General features: G+C 42.2%; 1 protein-coding gene across 4 annotated transcripts in view; it reads right to left on the reverse strand.

Annotated features, from left to right (window-relative positions):
• Positions 1 to 20,952, reverse strand: part of osbpl5 (oxysterol binding protein-like 5) — a 148,144-nt gene that overhangs the window by 40,508 nt on the left and 86,684 nt on the right. For 2 of the 4 annotated variants that reach the window (XM_041198180.1, XM_041198179.1), the window contains exons 3-7: positions 20,034 to 20,107; positions 17,433 to 17,513; positions 10,077 to 10,178; positions 8,849 to 9,052; positions 7,173 to 7,257 (exon numbers count right to left, since the gene is read on the reverse strand). In XM_041198180.1, the coding sequence (XP_041054114.1) occupies positions 7,173 to 7,257; positions 8,849 to 9,052; positions 10,077 to 10,178; positions 17,433 to 17,513; positions 20,034 to 20,107 (546 nt within the window). The remainder of the gene's footprint in view (positions 1 to 7,172; positions 7,258 to 8,848; positions 9,053 to 10,076; positions 10,179 to 17,432; positions 17,514 to 20,033; positions 20,108 to 20,952) is intronic. The other 2 variants (XM_041198181.1, XM_041198182.1) reach the window with 2 other exon arrangements.

Here is a 20,952-nt window from a genome sequence, read left to right on the forward strand (position 1 = left end):
TCACCACACTTTGTGCATTTGCATACATGCATTCCAAATCTGTCTTTGTATTCCTCATAGTCCTTCTTAGTCTCCACTTATCTAATTACTATCCTATCGCTGTTATGCATCTTATTCCTCTTTTCCATTTCTTTAGGTTGCTGCCCACCCCCCTGCCAATTTAAACCCTCCCCAGCCACATTAGTGAACCTTCCTGTGAGGACATTGGTCCCAGTCCTGTTGAAGTGCAACCTGTCCCTTTGAATAGATGTCTCCTGCCCCATAACTGAACCCAATACTCTAAGAATCTGAAGAGCTCCCTCCTGCACCATGCCTCAAGCCACACATTGGTCCTCCTTATCCTTCGAGTTCTACTTTCACTTACGCATGACACTGGGAGTAATCCAGAGATTACTGCCTTCGAGATCCTACTTTTTAACCTACTCTCTAGCTCCTGAAAGTCCCACTATAGGAGCTCAAAAACTGCCCTATCTATGTAATTGGTATCTATGTAATTGTAGCACATCTTCTCGCTCACTCCCTTTCCCCTGCAGAATATTTTGCACCCTCACCATGATGTCCTTTACCCTGGCATCAGGGAAGCAACACACCATGGGGGACTTAGTGATAGTTACAGATATGCCTGTCTTTCAGCAAACTATGGAATCTCCTGTATAGACCACAAGTTTCTATTCTGCTGTTCCCTTTATGCAGTCCCTTGCCCATTGGTTCTATGGTCTGAATTGTTCACCTTCAAGGTGTTGTCACTCCTATCAGTGCTGAGTACTAGCTTGAAAACGGCACATACAAAAATATTCCTGCACTTTCTGCCTCTTCCTACTTTTCCGGGTGGCCACCAATTTACTATCTTGAACTCCCTCTGCCTGTTGGGTGGCTACGTCCTGGAATATACGATCCAGGAAAATCGCAGCCTCTATGATGCTCCACGGTGACTCCAGCTGCCCCTCAAGCTCAGAGATCCTGAGTTCATGCAGCTTGAGACACTTCCTATGCATGTGCCAAGACACATGAAATATCCTGAAGTCCCCACATGGTGCAGGAATTGCAAGCAACAAGTCTCAACTGCCCATCCAAAAAAGGCTCTATTTCCTCTTTTAGAATCTAGTTAGTGTTGTGTTTAAAAAAGGAAATGACAAACTTGTTGAATATTTACTTTATATTGGTCTTTATGGTAGAGGAAGGGGGTAATATACCTGACATTCCAGGCAAAATAATAATGAATCAAGGGCTTAAACTCATTAATGTTAAAGTAAGCAAGAAAATGGCACTAAAGATTGGTACATCATTAATTAATGCCCCTAGACCTGTTCTGTACTAATAATTATATATTATTAATTCACTTCCCCATTAAACTTTTAAAATTTCTCGGCTCCCACTTTAAACCCATGCCCTAGTTTAGACAGAGAGAGAGAGAGAGAGAGAGAGAATAAAAAGAAATACTCTCCAACCAATCACTTACCCACTTCCCAGTGACATCACACTTTGATTTTTTTTCCTTCAAATCCAGTCCAGTGTCCCAGCTCAACCCCTATTTATTCCAGCCGGCCTTGCTCAGCTCTCATTGCTGGTCTCAAGCCTCCTTTCCACTTCTGCTCTATCTATCCCCACTGGTCTCAATCAACTCTCACTCCTGGTCTCGAGTCTCCTTTTCTGCTGCACTGTATCTATCCCCACTGGTCTCAATCAACTCTTGCTCCTGGTCTCGAGCTTCCTTTTCCGCTGCTGCATATTTATTCTTGCTGATCTTGATCAGCTCTTGCTTCTGGTTTCCTTGTCCACTACTTTAATTACTTCTTCAAAAAATTCAATTTGGTTCATTAAGCTAGCTCTACAAATCCATCCTGGTTCTGTCCACTCAGCTCAAATTTCTCTTAGGGCTCAGTCACGCTGTCCTTAACTATAGATTTTAATAACTTCCCCAGAACAGATGTGAGACAATAGTAATTATTTCCCCCTCTCTCGTCTTTCTTTAACAATGCAACTTTTTAATCTAAGAGGAACAATTCCTGAAAAAGAAAGCTTTGGAAGATTATCGCTAAAGCATTTAGAATTTTCTCACTTACTTTGTTTAAAACCTTGGGGTCAAAGCCATTAGACCCTGAGGATTTATCAGTCTTTCATGCCATTTTTTCTGACATTTTTTTCTTGCTTACTTTAACACCAATGAGTTTGAGTCCTTGATTCAATGGACCTAAACTTCCTTGGACTGGCAATCAGCATTGGATTGCTACTCCGCTCCTAGTTTTTTACCTTAATTTTTTACCTTAAATTTTTCTCACCCTGTCTCGCCCAACCGTCAAAACTCAGGCCGGCTAAGATCAGAGTAGTGCAGCGCCTCCCCGGGGCCTAGTGTCAAAGGGCAGCTCAGGCGAAGGGAAGGAGGCCATGCCTCCTTTTTTATGGTACCAGCTGCCATAAACCGGGTAAGTTAAAGGTCCATTGAAGTTTAAAGGTCCTTGACAGGCCAGTAGGAAAGTAAGGGAGGATTGGAGAGGTCAGGGGGTGGAGGAAGGTCGGGAGGGGTGGGGAGGAAGGTCGGGGTTGGGGGGGAGGTCGGGGGGTTGGGAAGAGGTCGGGGTTTGGGGGGAGGTCAGGGGCGGCTTCGGGGGGTGGAGGGGGGGGTTGGGCCTTCGACCTTGAGGGAGGTGGGTGGAGTCAGGATTTAGACCTCAAGGGGGTGGTGGAGGGGGTCAGTCCTCGATGGAGGGTGGGTCAGACACCAGGGGTGTCAGGAATCGGGGGGTGTTATTAAATATGTTATAGCAGGCTACTTAGAAAAACTCATGGCAATCAGGCAGAGTCAACCTTTTCGTAAAAGGGAAATCATGTTTAACCAATTTATTGGAGCTCTTTGAAGGAGTCACATGTGCTGTGGATAAAGGGGAACCAGTGGATGTACTGTATTTCCAGAAGCCATTTGATAAATTGCCACATCAAAGGTTATTGCAGAAAATAAAAGCTCATATTGTAGAGGGTAATAGATTGACATGGATAGAAGATTGGCTAGCTAACAGGAAGCAGAGAGTTGGCATAAATGGGTCTTTTTCTGATTGGTAGGATATGATTAGTGGTGTGCCACAGGGATCAGTGCTGGGGCCTCAACTTTTTACAACTTATGTAAGTGACTTGGATGAAAGGACTGAAGGAATGATGGCTAAATTTTATGACAACACAAAGATAGGTAGGAAAGTTAATTGTGACGAGGACGTAAGGAGGCTACAAAGTGACATAGGTTAAGGGAGTGGGCAAAGATCTGGCAAATGGAGTATAATGTGGGCAAATGTGGAATCGTTCATTTTGGCAGGAAGAATAAAAAAGAAGCTTATTATCTAAGTGGTAAGAGATTGCAGAAATTCAGAGTTATCTGGGTGTCCTAGTGCATGAATCACAAAAGGTTGATATGCAGGTACAGTACGTAATTAGGAAAGCTAACAGAATGTTATAATTTATTGAGGGGAATTGATTACAAAAGTAGAGAGGTCATGCTTCAGTTGTACAGGGCATTGGTGAGAGCACATCTGGAGTATTGTGTACATTACTGGTCTCCTTATTTAAAGAAAGATGTAAATGTGTTAGAAGCAGTTCCGAGAAGGTTTACTAGACTAATACCAGGAATGGGTGGGTTGTTTTGTGATGAAAGGCTGGACAGGTTAGGCTTATATCTACTGGAATTTAGAAGAGTAAAAGATGACTTAATTGAAACCTTGCAGGCCCTGAGGGGTCTTGACAGGGTAGATGTGGAGAAGATGTTTCCTCTTGTTGGAGAATCTAGGACAAGGGGTCACTGTTTAAAAATAAGGGGTTCACTCATTTAAGACAGAGATGAGGAGAATTTTCTTCTGAGGGTTGAGAATCTGTGGAACCCTCTTCTTCAAAAAGGCAGTGGAAGCAGCATCTTTGAATATTTTTAAGGCAGAGCTAGATCGATTCTTGATTAAAAAGGGGGTGAAACGTTATCGGGCATAGGCAGGAATGTGGAGTTGAGGTTACATTCAGATCAGTCATGACCTTATTGAATGTGGAGCATGCTTGAGGGGCCAAGTGGCCGGGAGTGGTCAGGGGTGTGGGTCCCGTGGTTTTGTACAATAGCTACCCAGAAGTGAGAAGAGGCTTTCATTCTTCTAACTTTTTCTGGGTAATATTAATATAACCCAGTCAGAACCATCCAAAGTTTGCAATTTAAATTGCATTTTTGGATGGTTCCCAGTGCAGGGTAATTGCCTCGGGGATGTTTGCATTTCTGGGCAATTGCCATGCAAACCTTACCTGTAAGCTTCCGAAGGAATTCCCCAGTGCATCTTTGGGTACCCTCCAATCTAACACTGGGGAGCTCAGAATTTACAGCCAATTATTATTTTGTCTGGAATTTTAGGTATGTTATCCCCTTCCTCTACTGTAAAGATTGATACAAAGTAATTATTCAATAAGTTTTTTCATTTTTTTCAATTGCAATATTACCCACATCTGATTTTAAAAGGGCCCATTCCTATCAACATAATTGTAAAATCTTTGTTAATTTTGATATCACTCAAGTTTCTTCTCAGATTACTTTTTTGTAGCTTATTATCTTTTTGTCTTTCTTTGCTGTTCTTTATAGCTCTCCCAGTCCCCATTCTATTCTTTGCATTTTTACAACAAAACTGCGATGAGTTAAACTCAGATGATACAAACTTCTAATTATGCCAAGATTGTCAACCATTCCCGCCGGCAGGATAGCAAACCCTATAGAACAATGTCTGTGATAAGCCAAAATTCGGCACTGGGGGTCACTCTGGATTAGCCGAACTTGTCTAAACTTGTCATATGACAATGTCGACCAGAGTGGAGTTAAAAGTGCAAAATCATGGAGCGCTGGGCAAACCATCATTTGACATTGAGATCTCTCTGTGAAAGGAGGTGCAAAACCTGTATGGCTAAACCTGCGAGAAAGTTAAAAGTATTGTTGATTGGAAAGAAGGTGAAGTTAGCACAGCAAGTGAAAAATTGTTCGTGTGACTTGGAAAGTGAACATCGCAAAGAATTGGGGGATTCTGCCATCAAGTTTGTCCACCATTATGAAACACAAGGCAAACCTTTTGGAACAGTTCAATAAATAGGCATTTTCTCCAGCAAGGAAGAGGATATGAATGGCTGCATATAGGCTGACACTAGAGAGATTCTGCTAATGTGCTTCAAGGCAGCTCAAGCAGAAAATGTTTCCACTTCTGTTCCAATCCTGCAGGAAAGTGGGGGGGGGTCACCCGGACTGATGCCGTGAAGGCTGTAGAGGTGTTCCGGGATTTCACACTGCAGCCTGAAAACATTGAAAACACGTTTGACTTCAGTGTCGACATGGCGGACTGTGTCGTGCATGTCCGAAAACAGCACACTAAGCAGAAAAAGATTGTGGAGATTTTCCAGAGCTAATTCCTTGCCTTTTTCAATGCAAAACCCCAGCCTTTTGCAAGGTCTGGTCCTTGTAAGGTGTGAACAAATTGAATAAAGACTTTTTCACACATTTAGTATTTTACTGTGTTTTCATTTGGCATTTGAATCTGTTGTTTTTGACAGATTGCATTTGTAGGCCTTTTGGGTCACATAGATATGCATCCATATGGGAAACGAGGCCTCCTTGGCTATCACGGTGCTCCGGTTAGCACGAATTTGAGGTGGTTCCCCTAGCATTCAACTCATATACCTTAACTTTTATGTTATCTCTCACCCCTTATATTGCCACTTTTGCCAATGTCTTATCAAACACAACAACATTTTGTATTTTCCTGATTTTTTTTGTTTCCTTTTCTTCCCCTTCTCCCTTGCTGATTCTGCCTCATAGTTTCACAGGCACTGGCAATCCTCTGATACTCACTAGTGTGAGCTGGATAGTGCATTTTGGCAGCTATTTGACCATATCATAGCAGAGACCAATCCTGTTCTCACTAAACATCTACAAGCGTGCAGCTTTTAGCTCTGGTATCTAGATAGCAATCGGGAATGAGAAGTTGACTGAATTGCCCTACAAAGCTCAGGGGACCTGCATTCATCATATGGTGCTTAAAGCACACGTTCACATGTGTATCAAATTTGTCTCTCCACTTAATTAACAGAAACATCACCAATTTAAGTAAAAGAAGGTTAACTACTCTGTTGTGTATGAATAGAAATATTAGTCACAGTAATTTGTACCTTACGACTCAGTTCAACATGGGTTGTTGCATTTCCCTATTAGGTTATCAGGGAAATGAATTATATTTAAAATGGAGTTTGTGCATTGTTACATGAAACTGGAACATTGCTGAGAGAGGGAGGAGGGGGAGGCGTGAAAAAGACAAAATTTCTCTGGTCACTATTTTCCACTATAATTAAGCATAACTTTTTTTGACTGTACTTATAGTGTCACTATAGTGAGTACAAAACAAAGCTTCCCATTTGATTAACACCCCATCCACCACCTTAAATATTCACTCCCTCCACCACTGGCACACCGTGTTTGCAGTGTATACCATCTACAAGAGGTGCTGCAGTAACTTGCCGAGGCTTCTTTGACAATACCTCCCAAACCTGCAACTTCTGCTACCTAGGATGACAAAGATAGCAGGCATATTGGAATACCACCATCTGCAAGTTCCTCTCTAAATAACACACCATTCTGAATTGGAAAAATATCACTGTTCCTTCATTTTTGCAAGATCAAAATTCTAGATCTCACTTTCTAACAGCGCTGTGGGAACACCTTCACCATATGGACTGTGGAAGTTAAAGAGAAATTAGGGATGGGCAATAAATGCTGGCCTTTGCCAGTGACATCCACATCCCATGAAGGAATAAAACAAAATGACCAGTGCAGTTCTTCCCCCTACCCATTCATGGCTTAGTGTTATGGAGGAGAGTAAATCTCACTTTGTAAAGATTTCTCTAGAAATACCTTCCTTTCCACAAATGATTAACATCATGACACCTTGTAGTTAAGAATATACCTCTCACTTAATGCATCCCAGTTTTCTCAGAGTTCGAATGCATAACTGTGGAGTAACCCTTAGAGGAGGGTTACTGTGATGCTAGAGTTTCTGGGTATGAAACTCGCCTTCCTCCAGATACAAACTCTAATTCTCATTTCCACCCTACTCTACTGGGTACCTTCTAAGTTCATTCTCACCATCTCACAGGCAGAAACATGCGAGACATAAGCTCACCATCCGACTCAGAAGCAGCTCGGAAGATCAGGTAACTACTGGGCAGAGGCTGTGTTATTGATCCCACGTTCTCACCTTTTGGACCCTGAAAAATACAAGGCCTAAAGTTAATATAAAGATGAGTGGCTTTGGAGAAAATTTGGTTGACATAGTGTAGTAAATTGGCCACAAATATCAACTGGTTTAATTGGTAATGAACTTTCCTTTGGGACAAGTAGGTATGGACCAAAGTCTCCTCTGACAATCTATATAGTGCTAAGAACATGTTTTCTCTAGAGATCTAATTTGTCTGTTGAATCGTCGGTGCTTATTACAAAAAAAAACAAGCACTCAATTGGCACTCAAACTGGGAAAGATGTTAGTTTGACTTCTGGACAGTTCTCTTTGAGGGCCAAAATGGGATGACGTTCATATTACAGAGATTAGTTGTACTTCCATTCTGGCACACGAATCTAAAACCTTTCATTGTGGGCTTATTTTAGAGCACTGTCAAAGCCTTGGCTTTGGTAACAGTACAGTGAAGGAATTGGCAGTACTGTTTCAGGTGGACCCAAGTCCCAGCTATTGCATTGTTTTTGCCACAGCAATCTGAGGAGGCAGAAGGGCTGGACAACAATGTAAACAACTACCACCATTTTTTTTCTCAACCATGGGTATCAAGCCTAAACTTCCAGGTCATTGATGCAGTTTCTTCAATCTGGCATGTGCAGATCTTCCCCAGGGCACAGGGAAAATCTGATGCTAGAAGCCTCAAGTTATGATCTTTCAGAAAACTATCACATAGTTATTCTGCTGTTGGCACTGGTGAGGTTAAATCTGCTTCACAATGTAAACATGGATTCCACAGCACTCATAGAGAAGATTATTGCAAAACTGTTGCAACACTAGCAAGATAACATTATTGTGTCCATGGCATGAAACTAATCCTCAAATGAACAGTAAAAATGGATGCGTCATGCCACTTATATTGCAGTGTATCAAAAAGCAGGATGCTACCCATGTCCAGGTTGTGAGAGCTGAGCTTCAGGTTAGAATATTTATAGAGTTTCAGTTCACATACAGTATAGATCACGTAATTTAGCCATGCTTTAACTTCAGAGGCTTTTCAACAGCATAAAACTGAAGGTAACTAAAATTGTAAGAAATTTACAGATCAGAAGTTGGCTATTCACCCCACTAGTCCATACTCTCTCAGAAAGAAGTATTTATTTAATCCTATTTTCTTATTCTTTCCCCATACCATTTAAAATTTTCCTTTTCAAATATTTCTGTATTTTCCTCTATCTCCACCATTCACTCCATTATTTATTCCATTTGGCCACCTAATGGCAGTCAATTTTCCCTTTATAACCTACTACTTATAAAGATTGGTGATGTGACGACTTGACCCTTTCACAATTCACTGATAGGACTCATGAATGTCATTACCCACATTTCTTTTTTTAGGATTGCAATATTTCCAAAGTGAATGTTTGCATGAATTATGCTAATATTTGTTTTATTCTCTCTTAGAACAGTTAGAGAAAGCATTGGAGCCAGCTTTCTAAATGTATGGTGGAACCCCTCTATAGGAATAGTAGGGTTTTAACTAATTCTTTGGCACGAGGATGTCCACTCCTCTGTTCCTTCTATTTCCGGAGAGACCTTGAACCTGCAATACACTGGACACACATTACCTTCACTGCCCAGATGGATTGATCCAGAGGATGGAATAATTTGAAACAGAAGCCATCCTTTTTGGAGGGTCTTTCGATGAGCTCACAGGTGTTGAGAAGGATGGTCCCCACCCACTGGCCATTGTTGGGTGTTTTGTAAATTAGCAAAACGCCAGGTTTGAGCACACACCAGAATTTGGTCCAGCTTTTCAGGGTACCTCGGATCTGCAATCGAGATTGTGGGTAATTGCTCTTCAATCAGTGCAGTACAAAGAAACTCAGAATATAACATTTTGAGCAACATTCATTGAACAAAACAACTTATTGGACCTAACTGAAGAAGTGGAGTGATTAGTCGTTGTGTGCAAGACAAAGGGGCACTGATGTATGAGTAAGTACAGTAAAAACAAATTTGACTGTGTCTTCACCTGGCACTTGGCTTAGGTAAAATGAAAGCCAATTTTCCTCTTTCAGGCCCTGAAATATTATGGAAGTGAATAGATTTAATCACAGTGAATCCTTTTTTTGGGCTTATACCTGTGGCCAATTTATACCAGGGTCCTTCACTGACCATCAGGCAGGAACAATGACCATTGGTTCCTTCTTTACATCACCCCTTCATAAATGAATTGAGTTGCTATACTATGCACCAACTTTATCTTTACTTGCTTCAGGCCCTCCAGGGATATCAGCAAGATGAATTGCAATGAAAATTCAAACCAAAATTGTAATAAAACCTTACTGCACATGTACTACCGCAATGGGCATAGGCATGAAGGTGGCAGAAGAGAGGTGGCCACAGAAGAAGCATTCATGTCATGACCCCTGGCAGGATTTGTGTAGCCTGTGAATCCTTCTTCAGTGCTACACCGAACTTCCTCCCACCCACATTTCCAAACCTGCATGGAATAGCGGCGAGGGAAGATGTAGTGACACGACAAGAAGAAGGAAGAAGACACTTAGTTGGTAAGAGTGGGCTGTTGAGTGAGGTAAATCACAACAACTACTATCAGTTGAAGTTGTGTTGGGTTTGAACCCCAATGACATTGATGAATGTTAGTTAAGTTGGCTGAAGTGATCTCAGCACCTAGAATTAAGTCGTGACTGCCTTTTGGGAGGGGACTGAGTGACTGAGTTAACTGTTAAGCTAGGTTTAAATATTAATGGCTTGGGTGACTAAGGATTTAACTAGCTGAATTGGGTTGGCTGTCAGTTGAAATTTTTGTGATGGATTTGAATACCAACCTACCTTCAGCCAATCCTCCATTGCAACCACGGTAGGATCCTTCAAAGCACTAAGCATCTCCTTGCTGGCCCTCTTCTTCTCTTGTCTGTAATTTTTCTTTTGAACCTATTTAAAATATATAATTCACCAACTGGGTGGATTCAACTGTTAATCTCAAAGAACATTTTGGAATACGCTCAACAGTGAGAGTCACTGGAGAACATTCCACTAATGAATATTTTAAAGGAGACTGAAGAAACATATTAAGTCATTCATTTAGAATCTTCTATTAGTGAAAAGACAACCTCATTTTTAAAGAAAGGCCGTGCATTTACATAGCACGTTTAACATCCTCAGGACATTCCAAGCCACTTCACATCTAACATCTGCAGATACAGCAGACAATTTGTACACAGCAAGGTTCCACAATCAACAAGTGACATGCATGACTGATTAAAATACATTTGGCTAAGAGAAAATTGTTGGCAGCACTCTGATCTTTGAATAGTGCAGACATTGGTTTAACATCTCATTTGAAAAATAACACATCTAAAAATAAAGCATTATTTCAATATTGTACTGAATTGTAAGCCTAGATTATTGGTCAATTTGTGCTTGAACCTATATCTTTCTGACTCAGAGGTGACGGGCTGCCAAGTGAGTCAAGTTGGTATTTGCACTGGTTAAATGGTTACTTGGGCTCAATCAGCAATGAGAGCTGAGTGGAAAAGAAAAGAACCAGGAGTGAGTCCTTTTTTCATGAATGAAACTTTACAATTAGTACAACCATGGAAACCCACCCTCACCAAGTCTCCTTATGTGAATTTCTGGTTGAGCCCCTGGGATAAAGATGTGGAGAATATTAGAAAAAGTTACAAATAACAACAACAACTTGTATGTCCTTAATGTAATCAAACATCCAAAGGTACTTCATAGGGCATTAATAAAACAAAATATGACACTGAGTCACATAAGGAGATATTAGGGGAACATCAGGAAATCTTAAGTACTTGGTCAAGAAAGTAGGTTTTAAGGAGTTTCTTAAAGGAGGTGTCAAACCCAGAAGACATGAAGGAAAATATGTATATATATATATATATATATAATCCTGGCTACTTTATAAAATTATTATTTAAAAAAAAAGACTTTATTTTAAATTATTTATTATTAAAAATAGACAGCTTTAAGCCTAACTAGCTATGACTCACACAAAATAAATTTCTACCCTTCAGAAAACAGCAAGGACATTGTTATTTCTATAGAGGTGTTAATTTCCTGTGACTGCAGAAATTAAATTCCAAGGAAATGCACAAAGACCCGTTACATTTCTAGGGCAGAGCTCTAGCCAACGGAGATGATACGTCTGTGAGGAGAAAGTGACCCTGAAACCTGTTGAACATCTTAACAGATGAAGCATTAACCATTTCAAGAATCCAAAACAGGAATATATATGCTTTGTCCAAACCAAAGGGAAGAAGTGGGGGTTATGTCACTTGGCACCCCCCTGCCCACCACCCAAGCTGCTAGAACCTGTAACATTGCCTTGTGGTGCTGAACAAATATAGCCTGCCATCTTCCAGAACAGCTGCGGAACCAGAGTTCTGTCCAGGTTTAAACTGCCTGGCCCCTTATCAACACTGTTTTTACTGGAATGTCTGAACTTCTGTACCAGTTCCTACTACAAGACTAATTCATCTCTACGTGTTTCTCCCATTGTGGAAGTCAGTGCTTCTGAAAAAGTGGATTACCTCTCTCTGAAGGAATACACCATTGGACTTTTGATTCTGGACTCTGGTGAAACAATAATTTTTATACTGTCTGTAGTCTTTGCCCTGTACCTCTTTCTTTGCCTTATCCCTCTTTTATTGTGTGAATGTACTGGGGTTACATAGCATCACCCACTTTTGGTATTTTGAGTGTGTAAAATAAACTAACCCTCTGATTCTACTTATCTCGAGTTTGCTGTGCAGATATTAATAGAGGATTGGATCGCTCCAAAACAGAGGGGTTGGGGAAAATACGCCACCATTTATGAGGGAAATCAAAAATCAAAAACACCTTTCTGCTTATGGACAGGTGGTGACAGTAGAAATCAGGGCTATTTAACTTAACCACCCCCGCCCCCCCAAACCTGTCCGTGATAGAAATTGGGAGCTCAAATATGAGATAACCCAATTTGAATTTGACCAGAGTCCAAGTTAAGACTTGAGCCAAATCAGTTATAAAAGAGTCAATTCGAAGCTGAAAGAGGAAAACCGGGCGACTTTAACTTACCACAGCAAATTCCTTTTCCCTAACACTCAGAAAATGGCAACGTTTGATGCCCAAATGTTTGTTCAGCAAGGAAATTTAAACAGTGAAATTTTGGCAGTCCTTAGCATAGAACAATTGAAAGCTGTAGCTAAGAAGGTACAATTAAAATTGACCAGTAAAATCAAAAGAAGAGAACTGATCCAGTTGTTTGGATCTCATGTTACCCGTAGAGCAGTTAGACATAGAGCTCAATAATGACTCTGACTCCCCTCTCATAGCCAATTATGAGCTGGAAAAGCTTAAATTGCAGCTAAAATTTCAGGAGAGGGAAAAAGAGAGTGAAAGGGCAGCTCAACAGAGAGAGAGAGAGAGAGAGAGCAAAAGAACAGGAAAGGAAAAGAGAATTCCAGCTCCGAAAATTGGAAACGGAGCTAGCAGCTCAAAGGGAGAGGGAGGCCAGACAATTAGAAGCAGCAAGGGAAAATCTCTCTCTACCCAGTAGCACCCTTATCTCCCTAACCCGGAACCACTCCCTAAGGCCCTCAAGTACCTAATATTCCTTCCAAATTTGAAGAGAGTGATATGGAGCCATTTATTTTACCACCTTTGAGAAAATAGCAGGAGAGCTAAAATGGCCTTGGCATCCAGATATCTGGATATTTTAAATTCAAGGGCAGCTATCAGAAGAGCTCAAGAGGTCTACTCCTGCTGCCTCCTGAAGTGTCTCTAGATAGGAAAAGCCCCTCACTCACAAAAGAAAATAAAAAAGAGGATGCGAGAAGTCCCCCTGCAGCCTGAGAGGAGAATTCCCGGAGAATTCATTGCAACAAAATAGGCCATTCCAGACCCGAATGCTGGAGATTGTGAGGCAAGCCAGTTGGCCTAGTAGGGCTTCACATGAGCAGTCCCCTGAAGGACGCCCCAAAGGGTAGTGCAGCAGAGCATGCAGAGCTTCTCACTACAGAAATGTACGCATCAGAAGGCCTGGCACTATGCGCGTCTGAGCTGGACAAACTTCCAGAGTTTTGTCCTTTCAGGAACGGTGTCCCCCTACCTGTCCCAAAATGTGAGCAAGTCTGTGGTACTGCTCTGGGACACAGGGGCCACTCAATCCTTAATGTAAGAGGGAAACCTAAACCTACCCCGCCGTCAAGGCCCCCCCCTCCCACCACCACCACCACCACCACCACCACCACCACCAACCCCCCCCCCCCCCACCCCCCACCCCGGTGGCTTTATGGCAAATTTAAATATGGAGCAGAGAAGTTCCCAGATTTGCCCAGAAGTTAATGCCTCACATGGTTGAAAAGCTACCAGGAGGTACAGCAAGAGCTGATCATTCCCCAGAGGGCAGTAGTGTCCCAAAATACACTGAACCTATCATGCAACTGAACAGCAGAGGGACCCCGACCAGATTGGACCCCATGCTCACCCACCATAATGCAGAATTGACCAGACAGAGTTAACTACCCGAAAGGTCCATAAACGCCCACCAGGCTACAGCACTGTTGCCATATCCAGAATGGATGCGGGGGAGGCCCCTGGCAGAATGCCACCTTCATGTTAGCCAGGCCCAGAAAAGCTGGCCCAAGTCCAGGGGCCAACTGCCACCATGTTGCTTGCTAACCCAAAGCACTGAGCACCAGAAGCAGGAACTCTCCTGAGCTGGACCCTGAACCAGAATCCCCTACAGAGGCCAAAGTCCCTTTAAAACACCCTACTCTTTTGATCCTCAGCCTAATGCCAGTCCCTGGGTCCAAACAGCTGAGCCAACAGGTTACCAAAGTAGACAGGCAGGCGCTAAGCTGGACAAGAGCAGCTCAGCCCTGTGATCCCAGTGCCTGGCACCTACAGAGTGAGATGTCCAGCACTCCCCTGCAGCTTGACCATTACTCACCCCCTGAGTGCTAACAACCCTGAAGAAAATTCTCCAAGGCCTTGTAAGGATAATTAATCAGAAGGTTGGGATGCCTGAAGCCCGACATGGGGAAATCAGAACTCTAGCCCTGAATAAAGTTATCCATGCTGATGAATTTTGAATCCTCCCAAGCCACCTAAACCAGCCTGAATCCCAGGACTGGACAATGTCCATGTGGACACCTTGTCCTGGGTTTAAGCCACAAATCGAAAATGCAGCAGGGATCTCCCATTGCCCCTGCTAGCTGTGTGTCTGATGTGCCAAATGAGAGAATGCTTGTACATTTCTGCACTTCCTATTCTTGCTTCCATAAGACCACATAAAACAAAAGAAAAAAATGAAATAGAATTCATTTTTCTTCTCCAACAGCGGAGGCATGTCATGCAGAGACGACATTAGGGAAATATATATCGTCTTGGCTACTTTATAAGATTATTATTATTTTTTAAATGGATAAAGGTTTTACACCGACTGGTGTCTGACTAGCTATGACTCACACAAAAGGAATTTCTAGTCTTGAGAAAGCAGCAGGGACCTTGTTCTCTCTAAAGATGTGTTAATGCCCCCCGTGACTGCAGGAATCAAATTCCAAGGAAATGCACAAAGCTGCTTTACATTTCTAAGGCAGAGCTCTGGCCAACGTAGACGATACTTTTGCGAGGACAAAGCTTGAAACCAGTTAAATTTATTAATAGATGAAACATTAACCATCTCAAAAATGCATGCCAGGAATATACATCCTTTGTCCAAGCCAAAGGGAAGAAGTGGGAGTTATGTCACATGATATCCCCCCCCCTCCCCCATCTCCAACTCCCCAAGCTGCTAGAACCTATAATATTGCCCTGTGGAACTGAACAAATGTAGTTGTCATCTTCCATCAACAGAACAGCAGCAGAACCAGAGCTCTGTCCAGGTTTAAATTGCCTGGCCGTCATCAACACTGTTTCTACTGGAACATCTGAACTTCTGTATCAGAGCCTACTACAAGACTAATTCATCTCCACGTGTCTCTCCCATTGTGGAATTTTCAGTGCTACTAGAAGAGTGGATTACCCCACTTCAGCTTCAACCTGCTAAACCTCTCTGAAGAAATACATCACTCGGCTTTTGATTCTGGATTCTAGACTCATGTGAAACAATAATTCTTATTTTGTCTGTAGTCATTTGCCCTGTGCCTCTTTCTTTCCCTTATCCCTCTTTTATTATTTGAATGTACGTAGCGTTACATGGCGACACCCCCTCCCTGCATTTTGAGTGTGTGTAAAATAAACTAACCCTCTGATTTATTCTATCTCGACTTTGCTGTGGAGTTATTAATAGAGGATTGGATCACTCCAAAACCGAGAGGCTGGGGAAAATACGCCACCACTTATAAAAAGGGAAATCAAAAATCAAAAACACCTTTCTGTTTACGGACGGGTGGTGACAGGAGAAATCAGGGCTGTTTAGCTTAACCCCACCCCCTGCTCTCCGTAGCAGAGGAAAGTGAAGTAGAGAGGAGGAAAATTTTAGGGAGGTTATTCTAGGGCTTAGAGTCCAGGTAACTGAAGATAGGGCCACCAATGGTGGAACAATTAAAATCGGGGCATTCAAGAGGCCAGAATTAGATGAGCGCAGATATCTCAGAGGACTGTAGGGCAGGAGAAGATTACAGTGATAGGGAGGGGAGAGGCCAAAGAGAGATTTGAAAACAAGGATGAGAATTTTAGAAGTGAGGTGTTGCATAACTGGGAGCCAGCATAGGTCCGCAAATGCATGTGACGCATGAATGGGAATGGTATTTGATGCGAGTTGGAACAAAGGCAGCAGATTTTGGATGGCCTCAAGTTTATAGTGGGCTGAACATAGGAGACCAGCCAGATGTGTGTAGAATAGTCAAGTGTAGAAGTAACAAAAGCACAGATGAGGGTTTTAGCAGCAACTAAGCTGAGTTTGGGATGAAGTTGGGCAATGTCACAGAGATGAATGTCAGCAGTTTTAGTGTTGACACCGATAGGAGGTTGGAAGCTCAGCTCAAGATCAAATATGACACCAAGGTGACGAACAGCTGGTTCAACTCAGACAATTGCCAGATGAAGAGATGGGGTTGATGACTAGGAAGTGGAGTTTGTGGTGAGGACTAAAGACAATGGCTTTGATTTTCCCAATATTTAATCAGAGGAAATTTCGACCTACCCAGCACAAGATGTCGGATAAGCAGTCTGACAATTTAGAGGGCAGAAGGGTCAAAAGAGATGATGGTGAGGTTGAGCCAGATGTTGTCAGCATACATGTGGAAACTGACATTGTTTTCTCTGATGATTTGCTGAGGGGAAGCATATAGATGAGAAAAAAAAGGGGGCCAAAGATAGATTCCTGGGAGGATGTCAGAGGTGACTATGTAGGAGTGGGAAGGGAAAGCATTGCAGATTATTTTCTGGCTACAATAGACAGGAATGGAACCAGCTGAGTGTAACTGGATGACAGTGGAGAGGTTTTGAAGGAAAATGGTATGATCCTGGGTGAGAAGCACAAGATATCGCAAACAATATTACAGTGAGAGGTTTGAGATATCAGGGTAGTACACTGTAGGGCATATTAGAATGTACAAATTAAGAGGACACATGAGAAATAGTTACAACAGAGGTGTAATAAATTTTGGAGTGCATTTTGTTGCAGAATGTGGGAAGTATCAGAGTTACACAGATAACATAGCAATTACAACCCAGAAACATGCCATTACATGAACGGTAGTCCTAATACCATGTGTCTATCCTATTTTCATATTCCTTTTTCCTTTTAAACACCTATTTAGCTTCCTCTTAAAAGTTGACAAGGTTGCTGCTTAAATCACCACTTTCAGGGTGAATCAGAAGACGTTGTGAAGGGGTTTGTAGGTTTTAATGGAAGGAAAGGAGAGCTGAATGGGCTGAAGGGCCTTTCTCCTCTGCCCTTCTCTTTGTACTATCAGAGAATGGTAAAGTAAGGAATGTGCAGATTTCATTACATGTTTCAGTAAAGGGCATGGTGATCTGAAACCCATCACAACTTTGAGAGACTAATCTGCTGCTGAACCTAATACATAACTTCTTTGTGGAGCTGATGTCAGATCAACTGAATATTTTGATACAAACAAGAAATCAATGATTCCATCTCAAAAGTTAGGAAACAGTGAAGGAAGTTACACAGGGCCGCCTTCTGTTGCCGCATTGTCATCTGGAGACACGTACCTTCAAGGTTTCTTTCTTGGTGAGTTTAGAGATGTGGGATACACAATCTTTGTTGTAGCCGTTGTATAGCTTGGAATCAGACTGAAAGAAATGTGGGAGACTAGGTTAACACTGCTTCACCACACTGGGAAACTGGACATTACAGCTAAGCTCAATAAGGCCAGTTTTTTGCTCTAGCTGGTGGATATGACAACCCTTTTTCTTATTCATTCATGACACATGGCCATTACTGGCAAGGTCAGAATTTATTGCCTATTCCTAACTACCCTCAAGAGGGTGGTGGTGAGCCATCTTCATAAACTGCTGCAGTCATGTGGAGCATATGCTTGCTTAGTGCTGTTAGAGAGAGTGTTCCAGGATATTGACCCAGTGACAATGAAGAAATGGGAATATATTTCCAAGTCAGGATGGCATGTGGCTTGGAGGGGAGCTTGCAGGTGGCAGTGTTCCCATACGCCTTCTGCCCTTGTCCTTCTGGATAGCAGTGACATTGGAAGGTGCCACTAAAAATACCATGGTGAGTTGCTGCAGTTCATCTTATAGATGGTACACACTGTTGCTATAGTGTGCTGGTGTTGGAGGGAGTCAATATCTGAGGAGGTGTATGAGGTGCTGATCAAGTGGGTTTCTTTGTCCTGGATGGTGTCGATCTTCTGGAATGTTATTTGAGCTGCACTCATCCAGGCAAGTGGAAAGTATTCCTTCACACTCCTGACTTGTGCTCTGTAGATGGTGGACAAAATTTGGGGATTCAGGAGATGAGTTACAAGCTGCAGAATTCCCAGCCACTGATCTGCTCTTGCAGTCACGTAACTATTGTGGCTGGTCCAGTTAAGTTTCTGATCAATGACAATGAGGTATTCAATATTAGCAATGCCATTGAATGTCAAACGAAGGTGGCTAGACCATCCATTGTTGAGTTGGACCTTGCCTGGTATTTGTGTGGTGTGAATGTTAGTTGCTACATCTAAGCCCAAGCTGAATTTTGCCCATGCTTCATTATTTGAGGAGTTGTGAATGGAACTGAACATTGTGTAATCATAGTGAACAACCCCACTTCTGACCTTACAATGGATGATGGCCATGGACGGAGTAGCTGAAGATGGTTGGGTCTAGGCCTGATGAACTGCTGCAATGATGTCCTGGGCTGAGATGATTGGCCTCCAACAATCACAACTTCCTTTGTGCTGGTATGACTTCGGCTAGTAGGGAGCTTTCCCACTGATTGTCATTGACTTCAATTTTACTAGAGCTCCTTGATGCCACAATCGGTCAAATGCTGTCTTGATGTCAGAGGCACTCTCATCTCACCTATGGCTATCAGCTCTTTGCCCATGGTTGAGCCAAGGCTGCAATGAGCTCTGGAGCTGTGATGTCTTGGCGGAACTCAAACTGAACAAACTAAATGGCGCTTAATAGCACTGTCAATGAGCCCTTCTATCACTTGCTGATGATTGAGAATAGGTTGATGAGGAACTAACTGTATGATAAGATTTGTCCTGCTTTTTGCGGACTGGGCATAGTTAGGCATTTTTTTGCACTTGGTTGTCTGGGTCACAGTGTTGTAACTGGAGAGGTACAAATTGGCTAGAGACATGGCTAGTTCTGCAGCACAAATTTTCAGCAATATAGCGAGTATATTGTCAGGCCAGTAATCTTTGCTGTATCCAGTGTACTCAACCATATTTTGATGTCATGCAGAGTGAATTGATTTAGCTACAGCCTGGCTCTTGTGATGGTGGCAACCAAAGGAAATAAGCCACACAACCTGAGATTAAACAGGCATCATGAACCAGGGATCAAGCCTGGGACTTATGTGCTCTGTACACTGTAACCAAAAAGTGCCACTATTCACTGCAGCATTTATTACTTTTCACAATTTTACTTATTTTTATCTTCACTGAAACAGCACAAATGGTTTATTCTAGGCTTTAATGAAGTTCTGATCATCAGCTCCATGCTGTGTCTGTGATGGGTTTAAAACAAATAAGATCAAAAACAAAGATTAATTATGGAAGTGAAATAGTGATGGATTTTCTTCATGAGAATGACTGGATCTGTTTCTGATAACATCCTAGCAGTAGTCTATAAAATAGAAATTCAGGCTCTCAGCATTATCTTTACTGTCCTCTAGTCAGGGTTGTTACTCCTCAGAGCAGTCTCCTGTGATATTCCTGGCCTCCAGGTCTCACTTATTGTTACCATTGCTTCCTCCATGCCAGAAAGGAAGAAAGCATGGCAGGGAGGACGGCTGAAGTGGGCTGTAGGGAGGGAAATGGTTTAATCTTTACACTGTGGAGCTGGCTGGCAGTGGCTACACTGAATCTGTAGGATGCCACAAGGGACCTTCCAAAACATGGAAATGAACAGAGTCTGACACAGAAATTTCAAGTCTATGAATTTTTTTTGCACAACTGATCTGGTCAATATCTGGGGGTTTGGTGGGGGTGGGTGGGGTGGTGGTTGCTCAAATAAGAAGTGTTTGTGAAATTAGTTTGGACCCAATCCAGAAATTATTATTTTATGCTCTCAATGCTTGTTGGGTGCTGTGGGTTGTTCCCACTCCAGGTGTAGGCGTAGCCAGAAATGGCAGATCCCTACCTTACTGCTGCTGATGGGTGTCGAAGTGACTTCATCAGTGAGAGCTGAAAATCCATTCTTTTCCATTTCAGTGCCTGTAGCAAATGAGAAAAGAGAGACAAGGAGCCGTGATAGTGGAACTGCCTAACCGGTAACACAATGCCCAATAAAGCCCTGCCTAGAATGACTGGATGCAACAGGTTTAGTAAAGTCATGGTGAAAGTAGACTGAATCCGAGAGGATCAGTAGGGCACTGTCCTACACAAATTTGTTATGAGAGTCCTTAGCAGCCTATTCCAAACTGAGGGGGTGCAGGGGGTCTTATAAATGCCTTACCAAATGTTGCTTGGATGCAGGATTCAAAAACAACGCACAAGACAGATTACTTAGAGAAATTAAGACTATACAAGAATGTACTGTGCTGTGTGAAGTAAACACTTAGTTCGTAACAAACAAATACACAGCATTAAATACCTGTTTAATCAAAAATTAAAAGAATGATTGCTTGCTTCTCTCCATGATTATTGACCAGCCAAAACAGTGTAATGAGTGATTTCTCTGAGAATGATTTTGTTAATGTGTCATTCATTTAATAAAATGGACTTATTTTTCATTAGATGAATTTCATCCTTAAAGATTTTCAAATCGGTTGAGAAATATTCAAAGGGAACTTGCAATTAGTTGATGATTAGCTCCCTTAACTTCCATGCACCCAGTCACCTTTGAAACAACATCACCTAGTTAACTAAACAGCTTTGTCCTTACTCAGCCACAGCCAGATCTTTATTTCAAACCTGACAATGCATAGATGTTCTGTCCTGCCATAAGAGAAGTATACAGCCAGGACACTGAGCCTGTGAACATCCCATGCTGATTTTATAAGGTGAGATATTAAATCAGCAATGAAATCTAAGATCCATGCAACTAAAAGCACCCTGCA

The sequence above is a fragment of the Carcharodon carcharias genome, chromosome 10, assembly GCF_017639515.1.
Source record: "Carcharodon carcharias isolate sCarCar2 chromosome 10, sCarCar2.pri, whole genome shotgun sequence".
Classification (NCBI taxonomy): Eukaryota; Metazoa; Chordata; class Chondrichthyes; order Lamniformes; family Lamnidae; genus Carcharodon; species Carcharodon carcharias.